Source organism: Oncorhynchus kisutch, unplaced genomic scaffold (genome assembly GCF_002021735.2).
Source record: "Oncorhynchus kisutch isolate 150728-3 unplaced genomic scaffold, Okis_V2 Okis01b-Okis20b_hom, whole genome shotgun sequence".
In the NCBI taxonomy this organism is placed as follows: Eukaryota; Metazoa; Chordata; class Actinopteri; order Salmoniformes; family Salmonidae; genus Oncorhynchus; species Oncorhynchus kisutch.
Window position 1 is genome coordinate 8,256,370 of NW_022261978.1, and position 12,470 is coordinate 8,268,839.

The 12,470-nt window shown below is 42.1% G+C and overlaps 1 protein-coding gene across 2 annotated transcripts in view; it reads right to left on the bottom strand.

The window, feature by feature from the left end:
* Window positions 1–12,470, bottom strand: part of LOC109877622 (myosin heavy chain, fast skeletal muscle) — an 82,257-nt gene that overhangs the window by 53,020 nt on the left and 16,767 nt on the right. Inside the window, exons 35-41 of one of the 2 annotated variants that reach the window (XM_031811339.1) lie at window positions 12,207–12,410; window positions 11,924–12,049; window positions 11,615–11,785; window positions 9,828–9,932; window positions 9,630–9,725; window positions 9,087–9,218; window positions 8,487–8,613 (exon numbers count right to left, since the gene is read on the bottom strand). The exons of the other annotated variant lie outside the window; for it this stretch is intronic. Coding sequence (XP_031667199.1) covers window positions 8,593–8,613; window positions 9,087–9,218; window positions 9,630–9,725; window positions 9,828–9,932; window positions 11,615–11,785; window positions 11,924–12,049; window positions 12,207–12,410 — 855 coding nt within the window. The 3' untranslated portion in view covers window positions 8,487–8,592. Of the gene's footprint in view, window positions 1–8,486; window positions 8,614–9,086; window positions 9,219–9,629; window positions 9,726–9,827; window positions 9,933–11,614; window positions 11,786–11,923; window positions 12,050–12,206; window positions 12,411–12,470 lie in introns of those variants that run through there. 2 annotated transcript variants of the gene reach the window in all.

A 12,470-nucleotide genomic window follows, 5' to 3' on the forward strand; every position in this document is an offset into this window, starting at 1 on the left:
GTATTTCAATCATCTTATCCACTTATATTGCTGACAGCGATATAACTGCCTCAAACATTTATTACACTCTGAAGTTAATCGCTTCACAGCTGAGCTGGCTTCAATAAAACTGATATAAAATGATTAGTTACAATACAGTAACACATTCCTTTGCATCAGGGGAGGCTGCTGAGGGGAGGAAGGCTCATAATAATGGCTGGAACGGAGCAAATGGAATGGCATCAAATACATGGAAATCATGTTGTCTCTATTCAATACATTTCTATCAGCAATGTTCAGAACATTTCACCTCACTGAATACACCCTGTTTGTTCAGGGTCCGTGTCCACCCAGCACATCAGTACAAGAAGCCCCATATCTGCTGGATACACTAGTTGAGCAGGGTGACCATCTGGAAGGATCCCATCAAGGCCTTTTCATTTCTTGGACTGTGGTCTCGTCTTCACTGCAGCCAAGATTTATTGTTTGGTATATCTGCCAACACAGCCTAATTCTGGCACTGATACCACTGTTATTAGACAATATATTTACTTGCCATGTTTGTGGGTGGAGGGAACATTAGCACCATGCAGACATTCAAGTCATTTTAATGTGCAAAGATCTTGCATGATATATGACCTGTGTTTTTGTATTCGAGGGACATGTTTAGCTCCAAACTTTCTCTGGGCAGACGTTACCCTCCCGGATAATACTGACCTTAGATCAGTGTCAGAGGAATATGTACAGCTGTCATACCCAACTAGACAACTGTGCATTTTTCCCCAAAGACCTCAACTGACTTTACAGCCATGGTCTTCTCACAATGCAGTGAGCACTGTATTGAGATCTGGGCTGGGGTCAATCCAGGTCAATTCAGGAAGCGAACTGAAATTATTTCTCTTTTAAAGCCTTGTGAAATTTTTTATTTCAGTTTACATACTATCCCAGTCTGTTGTCCACACTTGCTTCAAGATGTCCACCATTGTTCCTGTGTCCAAGAAAGCGAAAGTAACTGAACTAAATGACTATCACCACATAGCAATTCTGTCATCATGAAGTTCTTTGAGAGGCTAGATCATATCACCTACACCTTACCTGACACCCAAGACCCACTACAATTTGCATACCGCGCCAACAGATCCGCGGAATCGCCATTAGGTCATATGTCTGAACCCCTTCCTGTGCAACTGGGTCCTAGACTTCCTGATTGGCCAACCCCAGCTGATGAAGGTAGCAAGCAATAACCTCCACCACTTTGATCCTCAACACAGGGAAACCACAACGGTGAGGTCTCATCACCCTCCTGTACCCTCACATGACTGTGTGGATACGAACGACTCCAACTCAATCATCAAGTTTGCTATACGACACAACAGTTGTAGGCCTGATACCAATAACAACAAGAGTACAGGGACAAGGTGAGCGCCCTGGCAGAGTGGCAATTGGAAAATAACCTCTACAGGAGACAGCAGAGAGAGCACGCCTCCAAATTGACATGCACATCGCTGAGGATCGGAAATGGTCCCTCTACCGCGACACCAAAATTCGGCTTGGTTCCTAAGAACCTCACAAACTTCTACAGTTGCACCATCGAGATTATTCTGTTGGGCTATATTACAACTTGGTAATGCAATTGCACCGCCCGGAAGCACAGGGCTCTCCAGAGGGTGGTGCAGTCCACCCAACGCATCACCGGAGGCACACTGCATGCCCTCCGGGACATCTACAGTACCCGGTGTCACAGAAAGGCCAAGAAGATCATCAAGGGCCTCAGTCACCCGAGCCAAGGCCTAAAAAAAATTCTGAGCCTTCGCTATGAGACTCTGAATTGAGCTCAGCTGCATCCTGTTTCCATTGATCATCCTTGAGATGTTTCTACAACTTGATTGGAGTCCACCTGTGGCCAATTCAATTGATTGGACATGATTTGGAAAGGCACACATCTGTCTATATAAGGTCCCAGCGTTGACAATGCATGACAGAGCAAAAACCAAGCCATGAGGTCGAAGGAACTGTCCGTAGTTTCTTGACAGGTTTCTGTTGAGGCACAGATCTGGGGAAGGGTAAAAAAAGCAGCATTAAAGGTCCCCAAGAACACATTGGCCTCCATCATTCTTAAATGGAAGAAGTTTGGAACCACCGAAACTCTTCCTAGAGCTGGCCGCCCTGGGATGGTCACTCTGACAGAGCTCTAGTGTTCCTCTGTGGAGATGGGAGAACCTTCCAGAAAGAAAACCATCTCTGCAGCACTCAAGCATTTATGCTAGAGTGGCCAGAAGGAAGCCACTCCTCAGTAAAAGGCACATGACAGCCCGCTTGGAGTTTGCCAAAAGGCACCTAAAGACTCTCAGACCATGAGAAACAAGATTCTCTGGTCTGATGAAACCAAGATTGAACTCTTTGGCCTGAATGTCAAGAGTCACGTCTGGATGAAGCCTGGCACCATCCCTACGGTGAAGCATGGTGGTGGCACCATCATGCTGTGGGGATGTTTTTCAGCAGCAGGGACTGGGAGACTAGTCGGGATCGAGGAAAAGATGAACGGAGCAAAGTACAGAGAGATGAAAACCTGCTCTAGAGTGCTCAGGATGTCAGACTGGAGCAAAGATTCACCTTCCAACAGGACAACGGCCCTAAGCACACAGCTAAGACAATGCAGGAGTTGCTTCGGGACAAGTCTCTGAATGCCTTTGAGAGGCCCAGCAAGAGCCCGGACTTGAACCCGAGCAAAGATCTTTGGAGAGACCTGAAAATAGCTGTGCAGCGACGCTCCCCATCCAATCTGACAGAGTTTGTGAGGATCTCTGGAGAAGAATGGGAGAAACTCCCCAAATACAGATGTGCTAAGCTTGTAGAATCATACCCAAGAAGACTCGAGGCTGTAATCACTGCCAAAAGTGCTTCAACAAAGTACTGAGTAAACGGTCTGAATACTTACATAAATGTGATATTTCAGTTTGTAATATTGTGTACATTTTTCTACAATTTAAAAAAATACAGTTTTTTTGCTTTGTCATTTTGGGGTGTTGTGTGTAGATTGATGAAGGGAAAAAAAACGATTTAATACATTTTAGAATACGGCTGTAACGTTCAAAATGTGGAAACAGGTAATACTTTCTGAAGGCAATGTGGGTTACATCATTGACAACAAGGCAGGGAGGCATAAAACATTTGTAAAAAAAAATATCAAAATACATTAAGTTGTCATTTATGTGTTTAACTACTATCATTTTGTTTTAAAAAATCCCCTTGGCTAACATGTGGCTGGTTATCTTTTATCTGGACAGAAAACATACATTTTAGTCCCAAAACCATACTTTACATATTTCTTTCATATATTAGATGTTCGGTAGTGACACTACTGAAAAATACATGAAGATTTACCAACTTGCTCACAAATGTTCTCCAAAATGTTGGCAGACACACTACTCACTATGTGGCCATGATGGAGTTTGTTTCAGATGTCATTAAGCAGTTGAGTAAACTGTCATTATAAAACGTATTATACCTTGTTTACATATTTTATTGGAAGGATTGGATAGTAACTCTTGATCCAATACATTTTAAGGGTGCTTGACACGACTCACAAAGTAGTTTTATCACCACAGACAGGAGTTTGACCTGAGACACCCCAGTGCCTTGGCTCACATCAGAATTATTTTCATGATTCAATCCATTCAAATGTCACAGCCAGTAAAAATCTAAATCTGGAAATGAAATGTCACATGCTGTGCCACGGATCCACAAAACAACCAAGCTTGGCTCGGATAATTCAGATCTTATTTCCTAGGGTCACATATCTCGCTGTAAATTTATTATGGTGTCAGCAATGTGAGGACATCATGGTCGACTAATAAGGTCAAAATAATGTGATGGCCTGTATCAGATATCTCAGTATAGGTATGTCGTCTTCACCTTTCAGCATGCAGTGTGAAGTCAATGGAGGGATAAATGTAATATTAATCTAATACATTTACAAGGAGAAACACTTGGATCAAATGGGGAGCTGTTGTGTTTTACAGAAAGCTCTACACATCAACTCCACAAGTATTACCCCCTGCCAGCGACCTTCTCCTAACATGGCCTTGTTCTAAACCGGGTGTCAGAAATACATGCAGCCTGAAGTAGTTTGGGATTGATTCATGACCCTGCGTCATAAAGACGGTATCAAACCTCATCTGCTGAACTGATCTTGAAACTCCAATTTGATCCCATACAGTCGATGGTAAAGTTACAAGAAGAGTGCCAAAGCAACACGTTATTTACAATCCCAATATGGCCATGTTCAAAAACGGGTGTGTCCGAAATACATCCAGCTTCCACAGCAATATATCTCAGGTAATTTGGCTTTGCTTTATTGGCAGATCTGCTGCCATTTGAGCTGTGCACCAGAGGATATGACCATATACAAAACAGACTTATACCTGATATGGCCATTAAATAGACCAGTCAAATACTGGGAATCCCACAACCTCCCTTCAGCTGCATCTGTTGGAACACAACCGTCTCTGGGGGAGCAGGGGACTCATCCTAGCCAAGGCTTTCAGAAGAGTCAGGACAAGTGACAGCCCAATCCACTAGATGACACCACCAATGATCAATGTTTAGAACAGGGTTGTTAAAAGTCACAAATGTTCCAACTTTAATTAATTAATTATGTTTTAAGATATAAATGTCCAATATATGTCAACAATCCTTCCTCCAACGGACCCGTCTATGGATTAAATTATTTGAAAATTCCCAAATCTGTATTTTGTTGTTCCAATTTGGTGAGGAACCACCCCAATAGCTTTCTAATAGCTACACTAATATGGCAAACATACTGTGATTCTCTAGCTAACCTTCCTTTCTCCAGTAGTTAATGTTTCCTCTTTCAGAACCTGTTCATAATCCACTTCCTATTTACATGTTGAACACTAAATATGTTCAAAATCACATTGAAGTGACATTAGTGTGGAACCAATGTGTCTGATCAACTTCCCCTCGCACTCCATGGTCCTGGACCTTTCTCTTTAGGTCATATAGAATAATGATTCCAGAGTCTCTAATTGGTTGTGTGCCATGTCAGATTGCTACACCATATGATGTGGTTAGCTGACATGTTAATGAACATCAATCCAGGCATTGTGAGATCTGGCATGTGTCTTCATTGTAGTCAGCATGGAGGGTGGCCATTGTGTTTCAGAACCACAGATTTCACAAAACCTGCAACTAAAGTAATCTGACAGAGTTGGTAACTGCTCACTGCTCCATGACTGCCTTCTGACACCATGTATCTAGTCTGTGTTGGCTGACTGTTGGGCCTTCATTCCAACCTCTATATAGCCTTCTCATAAAACTGCGAAGCCCCAGTTATGTGTTTGGTAGATCAATGCTGACAAAGATATCTGGCATCTAACTCATTGCAATTTGAACCCTCTGGTAAACGTGGATAAGTGTAACATTACATTAAAAAAAAAATCTTCTAAACGTGGTATGGACTTGTTATTGCAAGCACTCCTACTCAGTGACCAAGCCACCCTCAGGGAAATATTCCTGCTGCCGCCACTGTGTCACACACTGCTCCTTTTAATACACCATAACGTATTAAAAATATTATCTTAACCAATTTAAATATGCACTGCCTTGTAACCATCATCACATGTCCGCAGGAGGCGTTGCTTACGTAGCGAGCTAGTCTACTGGTGTGAAAACCTGGCTAGTCTACTGGTGTGAAAACCTGGCTAGTCTACTGGTGTGAAAACCTGGCTAGTCTACTGGTGTGAAAACCTGGCTAGTCTACTGGTGTGAAAACCTGGCTAGTCTACTGGTGTGAAAACCTGGCTGCAGGGTGTGAGCGGAGCTACTGGTTTCCCCATATCTGTGCTGAATTGTGTCGTCATCACTGATTCGTGAATTTAAACACTGAGTAATGTTATGCATATCATGAAATATATGTTTTCTCATTGAATTGCACAATCTCTGTAAATATTTACATGCGTAACCTTAATTTAACTAGGCAAGTCAGTTAAAGAACACATTCTTATTTGCAATGACAGCCTAGCCCAGACAACACTGGGCCAATTGTGCACCGTCCTATGGGACTCCCAATCACAGCCAGATGTGATGCAGCCTGGATTTGAGCCAGGGACTACAGTGACACCTCTTGGACTGAGCAGCACCTTAGACCGCTACACCACTCAGGATGTTGAAGTGTTTTTAATAGTTATATGTTTAGGTATTTTGTTTTTGGTAACATGTCGTTTTTATTGCATATATCTGGTGGTTTTCACCCACAGGTTTGCAGATTGTCTGGCAGGGTAACTCTTCATTGCTAGCTAGCTGGCTTATGTTTTTGTTTGAATGATGCATCTGGACACAGTACCAGCTTCTTGTTTCACCTGGCTGCTGGTTCCTTCATTTGAGGAGTCACCTGAAGCTTGAGAGGAATAGGAGATCCAGTAGGAATGCAGGGCTGAGGCAGAGGGCTCACTGAGGACGACTGGCTACTACTCTGAACTGTATATGTGGAGAGCTTTCTGGCTCCCAGAGCTGCTGAGGCAGAGGGCTCAGTGAGGATGACTGGCTACTACTCTGAACTGTATATGTGGAGAGCTTTCTGGCGCCCAGAGCTGCTGTGGCAGATGGTTCAGTGAGGACGACTGGTTACTACTCTGAACTGTATATGTGGAGAGCTTTCTGGCTCCCAGAGCTGCTGAGGCAGATGGTTCAGTGAGGACGACTGGCTACTACTCTGAACTGTATATGTGGAGAGCTTTCTGGCTCCCAGAGCTGCTGAGGCAGATGGTTCAGTGAGGACGACTGGCTACTACTCTGAACTGTATATGTGGAGAGCTTTCTGGCACCCAGAGCTGCTGAGGAATCACCCAAGTGGGTGCTACACATTGCAAAGGAGGAGAATTCCAGTGGCTACATGACTCAGGCTGGTTCACAGAGTAGCCCTCTACAAGATCGTCACTAGACTCCCATCTTCATCAACCATCTCTCTGACCACCTTCCTCTGATCAAGCCAGGAACTGTCCCTCTCCATGCATGCACGAAAATACTTGGCCTCTATTGGTTGACCTAGCTAGCTATAGCTAGGATACTCATGTTGATGTATTAGTTGACCTAGCTAGCTATAGCAAAGCTACCCATTATGATGTATTGGTTGACCTACCTAGCTATAGCTAAGCTACTCATGATTGGTTGACCTAGCTATCTATAGCTAAGCTATTCATGATTATGTATTGGTTGACCTAGCTATCTATAGCTAAGCTACTCATGATTATGTATTGATTGACCTAGCTATCTATAGCTAAGCTACTCATGATGATAAATTGGTTGACCTAGCTATCTATAGCTAAGCTACTCATGATGATATATTGGTTGTTTGTTTATTGCTCTTGAAGCACCTTAAGATTTTTTTCTGTTGAAAAATCGCTATAGAAGTTTAATATATTATAATTATAAATAATTATTACCCGTTTGCACTGCTCATGCTAATTAAGGTTTTAAAAAAGTGGGTGGGAAAATAATTCAATTTCCTTCTACGTACACATATGTACAGTGGTGATCCCGTCTGTTTCTTAAAGAGCACACACACACACACCCCGGTAGACCATAAATACTGTCAGCCAGCCTAGGGGAAGCCCTTGCTGAGTATAGCCATGATCCCCAGCTTCCTAAAACACTCACACACGTTGTCTATAAATATGCTAACCAACCAACTGTCAGGGAAAACCCTCACTACATGCTGATCAGCACAGAGAGGTTAACTGTGGTTATTATTAACTGTTTGTTTTGGCAATGATTTAGGCTCCTCCCATTCCTCAATGCTTTAGGCTCCTCCCATTCCACAATGCTTTAGGCTCCTCCTTTAATTCCCCTCCAGGATCTCTTTCAGACACCTCTTTCAGACACCTTGCAGTGGCAGGCAAAAAAAGGCCCGTCATATAGCTTCTTCTAACCTTGGTGTTTAGTGCCCTCTATTGGAGAATAGTTATACTACAGAGTTTGGAGATATCAATAAATTGCATACTTGTAGATACCATAGACTTCCAGTCATTGCGCTAACGCAAGTTAGCATTGTCTTGCGAAACTCTAAGTTCCTTTATACTGGATGTATAGACATATGAATGGTATCCATGAGTCATTTGACTCTGGGGAAGTAGACAAAGTGCTTAATTGTCAAAATTCTGAAGTATCCCTTTAAGTTGAGGTTAAGGGTAAAGGTAGGGGTCAGGGTTTAGGGCTGGGGTCAAGGTCAGGGTAATGGTAGGGGTCAAGGCCAGGGTTAGTGTTTAGTGTTTAGGGTAGGGAAGTCCCAAGGATCCTGAATTTGAGAGTGGTTACATTTCTCCAGTCTCATCCCTCATCTATTTACCATAAAAACGGACTGCTTTTTCGGGGTGACCACTTTTGCTGTTGGAATACCAGATTGCTCCTGTATTTAAAGTACAATATTTGTATGGTATTAAAAAGCTGTTTGCTGAGTAATAAATCCACAGTCACAAAGGAAGTGTATGTAGATCCACATGTTTTTAATCAATGTTCAACATTTCACCATGAAAATCATATTTTATGCATCACAGGAAAATGGTAAGACTTTGATCTTCAATACTTTGGTCTTGTTTATTCAGCAACTTCTTTTCCCTGTAAGAAGAAATAAATAATATAATGGATCAGTAATAATAATGAACATGATAAATATATGGATAGAATATAATGGATCAGTAATAATAATGAACATGATAAATATATGGATAGAATATAATGGATCAGTAATAATAATGAACATGATAAATATATGGATAGAATATAATGGATCAGTAATAATAATGAAAATGATAAATATATGGATAGACTTGGATAGAATATAATGGATCAATGTTAACAATGAACATGATAAATATTTGGATCGAGCATTTAATGCTCTGTGCTCAGCTTGGATTTTCAATTTTGAACTACCAACTTGAAATATATATTTATTATTTTTCCCCTGAAATGTGCTTCTTGAGTGAGTGTTAAAGATCAGTATTGACCTCTGTGAAGACTGATTCATAGGTGGTGATGATGTGGTCAGATTTGAACATGTGTCAGGTATAGGTTTAGCAGCAGTTCTGTACCTTTCCAGAATCACGGGTCTTGGCTCTGAGCTTGTTGACCTGAGTCTCAGCGATGTCAGCACGCTCCTCAGCCTCCTCCAGCTCATGCTGAACCTTCCTGAACTTAGACATGTGCTGGTTTGCTGCTTCCTCCTGGGTGAGGAAAGGGAGGGAGAGCAGAACATTAGCGTTTGAAGCTTCAGGTAGCAAATATAAATACTATTTTCAACAAAACACATATTAGCAGATTTAGGATAGCAATGTATACAGGGAGATATATGATACTGCAGAGAAAGTGAGTGGCAGAACGGGAACAAGCCACTGCCTCCAGCACTACCACTCGACCAGCAAATTAATATTCAACCCCCTCTCCTTTAAGTTGGTAACACATTGGCATAGGGGACACTCACAAATGTGTATAATTTCTCCAGCATGTACTTGCACTATCAATTGTCATTGTTGACTGGCGTGCTGTAGCAACACTTCAACTAAACCATATGCACATTACGTTTTGTAGAGAAAATCTACATTTTCGAATGTATGCTCTCAGAGTCTGTGACTCACCGATTCCTCAGAATGCCTCTTGTAGGCCTTCACTTTCATCTGCAGCTTATCTACCAGGTCCTGAAGTCTGTTAACATTCTTCTTATCCTCCTCAGTCTGTGGGAGAAGAGCAAAGAATCAGTGTCACAATAGTTTTATACACAAACCTGTCTGTGTTAGTGTCAAGTGTGTGAAGAATACACTTTCTCTATCTCTTACCTGGTAAGTGAGCTCCTTGACTCTGCGCTCATACTTGCGGACTCCCTTGACTGCATCTACACCTCTTCTCTGCTCAGCCTCCACCTCAGTCTCGAGCTCACGCACCTTTGTGGAAGAAATAAACGTAGGTCGTGAAATCGTAACAAATATTTGTATAAGAGGTATAGTCTTCTACCCAGTCAAGGGGCACAATTGTAATCTGTTCCCATGTACTCTTTTAAAATGTTAATTGAAGGGGGCTGTAATAATAACAACAACTTTTCATTATCTAGGTCAGTGGTTCACAAAGTGGAATTTACATTTCAAATTGTTTATGTATATTTATAGCAAGAACAGATTTATAGCAAGAACAGATTAGAGGGTGCAATACTGTACAATATAATATTATTCATCCACAATTTATGTTATTAACTCTTAGATTAAATAACGGGTCTGGGAGGCTCACAACTCAATTCTTCTTGTTTTTGAAATATGACTTTCAACCATGTTTTCATGAGTTTTGTGGTGTATGGTGCAGTACCAGTACGGCAACTAGAGGCCGCCAGTCGCATGTTTTAATGTTGGTGTAGTATCTGGGATCTACATCTGTTTATATTAGTTACTGTGCTGTTACTAAGCAGTAATGCATTACGGCAGTGTTACGTTACTACACCTAATAGGAAATGCACATGCGCACTGGGGTGCCGGGAACTGTAGAGCACGAGGGGTTTTGACTAAACGAAAACTAACTGTACTCCCGTCTCCTGCCTGGTCATTTCTCCAAAACACAAATATTACAGTTGTGACATTGCTTCTATTATGGAGCTCGCGCTTTGGCAGTTGAGAGTAGTTTGCCAAGTGAGCCAACAGCAAGACAGAAGCACCGACATAAATACATGTTTTTCTTTATTTTGAAGGTAAGCGAGTGTAAAATCACTATATTCAAGACGGTAATGTTTCTTGAGTATATACATATGTTTGTTGAGATGTTATGTTGTGTTTTTAGGTTTTATGAACTTATTAACGTCCGATAGCCAACAAGCTAATTCAGCCATTAGCCTGCTAGCGGGTAGCCCCGCATAGCAACGCTAGCTTCCCTAGCAACGGCAAGTGACTGAGAAGTAACAACAGAGAAATTATTACTATGACATTAAACCGATGAATGTATATTATATTCTGTGTTGATATTTATTGTGAATTATTATTATTATTTTGAATGAAATGGCAGATTAGAAGAAGTCTGCTGAGACAATTAAGCCTGAATGAAGCAACTAGATTAATACATTAAAATGTATTTAAAGGTCCTGCATCAACTCCACTAAATAAGTGTACAATTATTATAATTTGTTTTGTTATGAACTTAAATTCACTGTAATTGAAGTTTTAAACTGCAACATTTTCTCTTTGTCCAAAGGCAAAATGTGTAGAGTGACAGTAAATGACCTTCAAAATGGCAACATTTTCTCTCTGATGCAAAGAGGGGGGACCGAAAAAGGTTATTTCCCAGGGCCCGAGACTTGGTTAGTCCAGTCATGTACTGAAGAAGTCATAGGAAATCTGAGTGGATGCTATTTTTATCACACTTTAAAGTAGGGGTTGTGTTCTGATATTATGAAGGGGGTCCCTGATGAATTCGCTATCACAAAAGGGGTGGTCCCCGATGCAAAGAAGTTTGGGAACCCCTGATCTAGGTGGGTTATTGTGAGAACAAGTCATTAAACAATGTTCCTGTTTATTTTTATATGATCAAATAAATGTCCAGCAATCAGTCTTTCAATCCACCCTAATCCACCCTGCAGGTATCTCACCCTGGACTCCAGTTTCTGGAGCTGCTTCTTGCCTCCCTTCATGGCCAGATTCTCAGCCTCATCCAGGCGGTGCTGCAGGTCCTTGACTGTGACCTCCAGGTTCTTCTTCATCCTCTCCAGGTGAGAACTGGTGTCCTGCTCCTTCTTCAGCTCCTCAGCCATCATGGCCGCCTGGAATAGTAGTTTGTTTAATTTATGCACCAATTGGCACCAATCATAAGGTCCCTCTGAGATCTTTGTGGTTCTTATCCAGCCCAGCTACCAGTGGCACTTGGGGACAAATCAAGTTGATGTAATTCAAGGACTCACGTCAGTGATTGCCTTCTTGGCCTTCTCCTCTGCATTCCTGGCCTCCTGGACAATGTCGTCCACCTCTCCCTGCACCTGCACCAGGTCAGTCTCCAGCTTCTTCTTGGTGTTCAGAAGGCTGGTGTTCTGAAGGAGGAAACAAGATGATTTGTTTTACTCTCAAGAGAACTTGCAAGTCACAAGACTGAAATTATGAAAATCTAAGGCAAGCACGGTCCAATTACAGGTGTGTTTAAACTGTATGCTTGGTTGAGTTTCATTAGAAATGGCTTTTGACCCATACCTGGGAGTGCAGCAGTCCAACACGCTCGCTGGCGTCTACCAGCTCAGTCTCAGCCACTTTGCGGCCTCTCTCTGTCTGCTCCAGAGCAACTCTCAGCTCCTCGATTTCAGCCACCATCAGACCGTTTCTGCGCTCCACCATGGCTGCCTGCTCCTTCATGTCTTCTGCGACACGGACGGCGTCATCAAGGTGCAATTGGGCATCCTGGGGTTCACAATGACATACGTTCATTAGGACTTGTGGAAGTAGGGGTGATAGGATCGA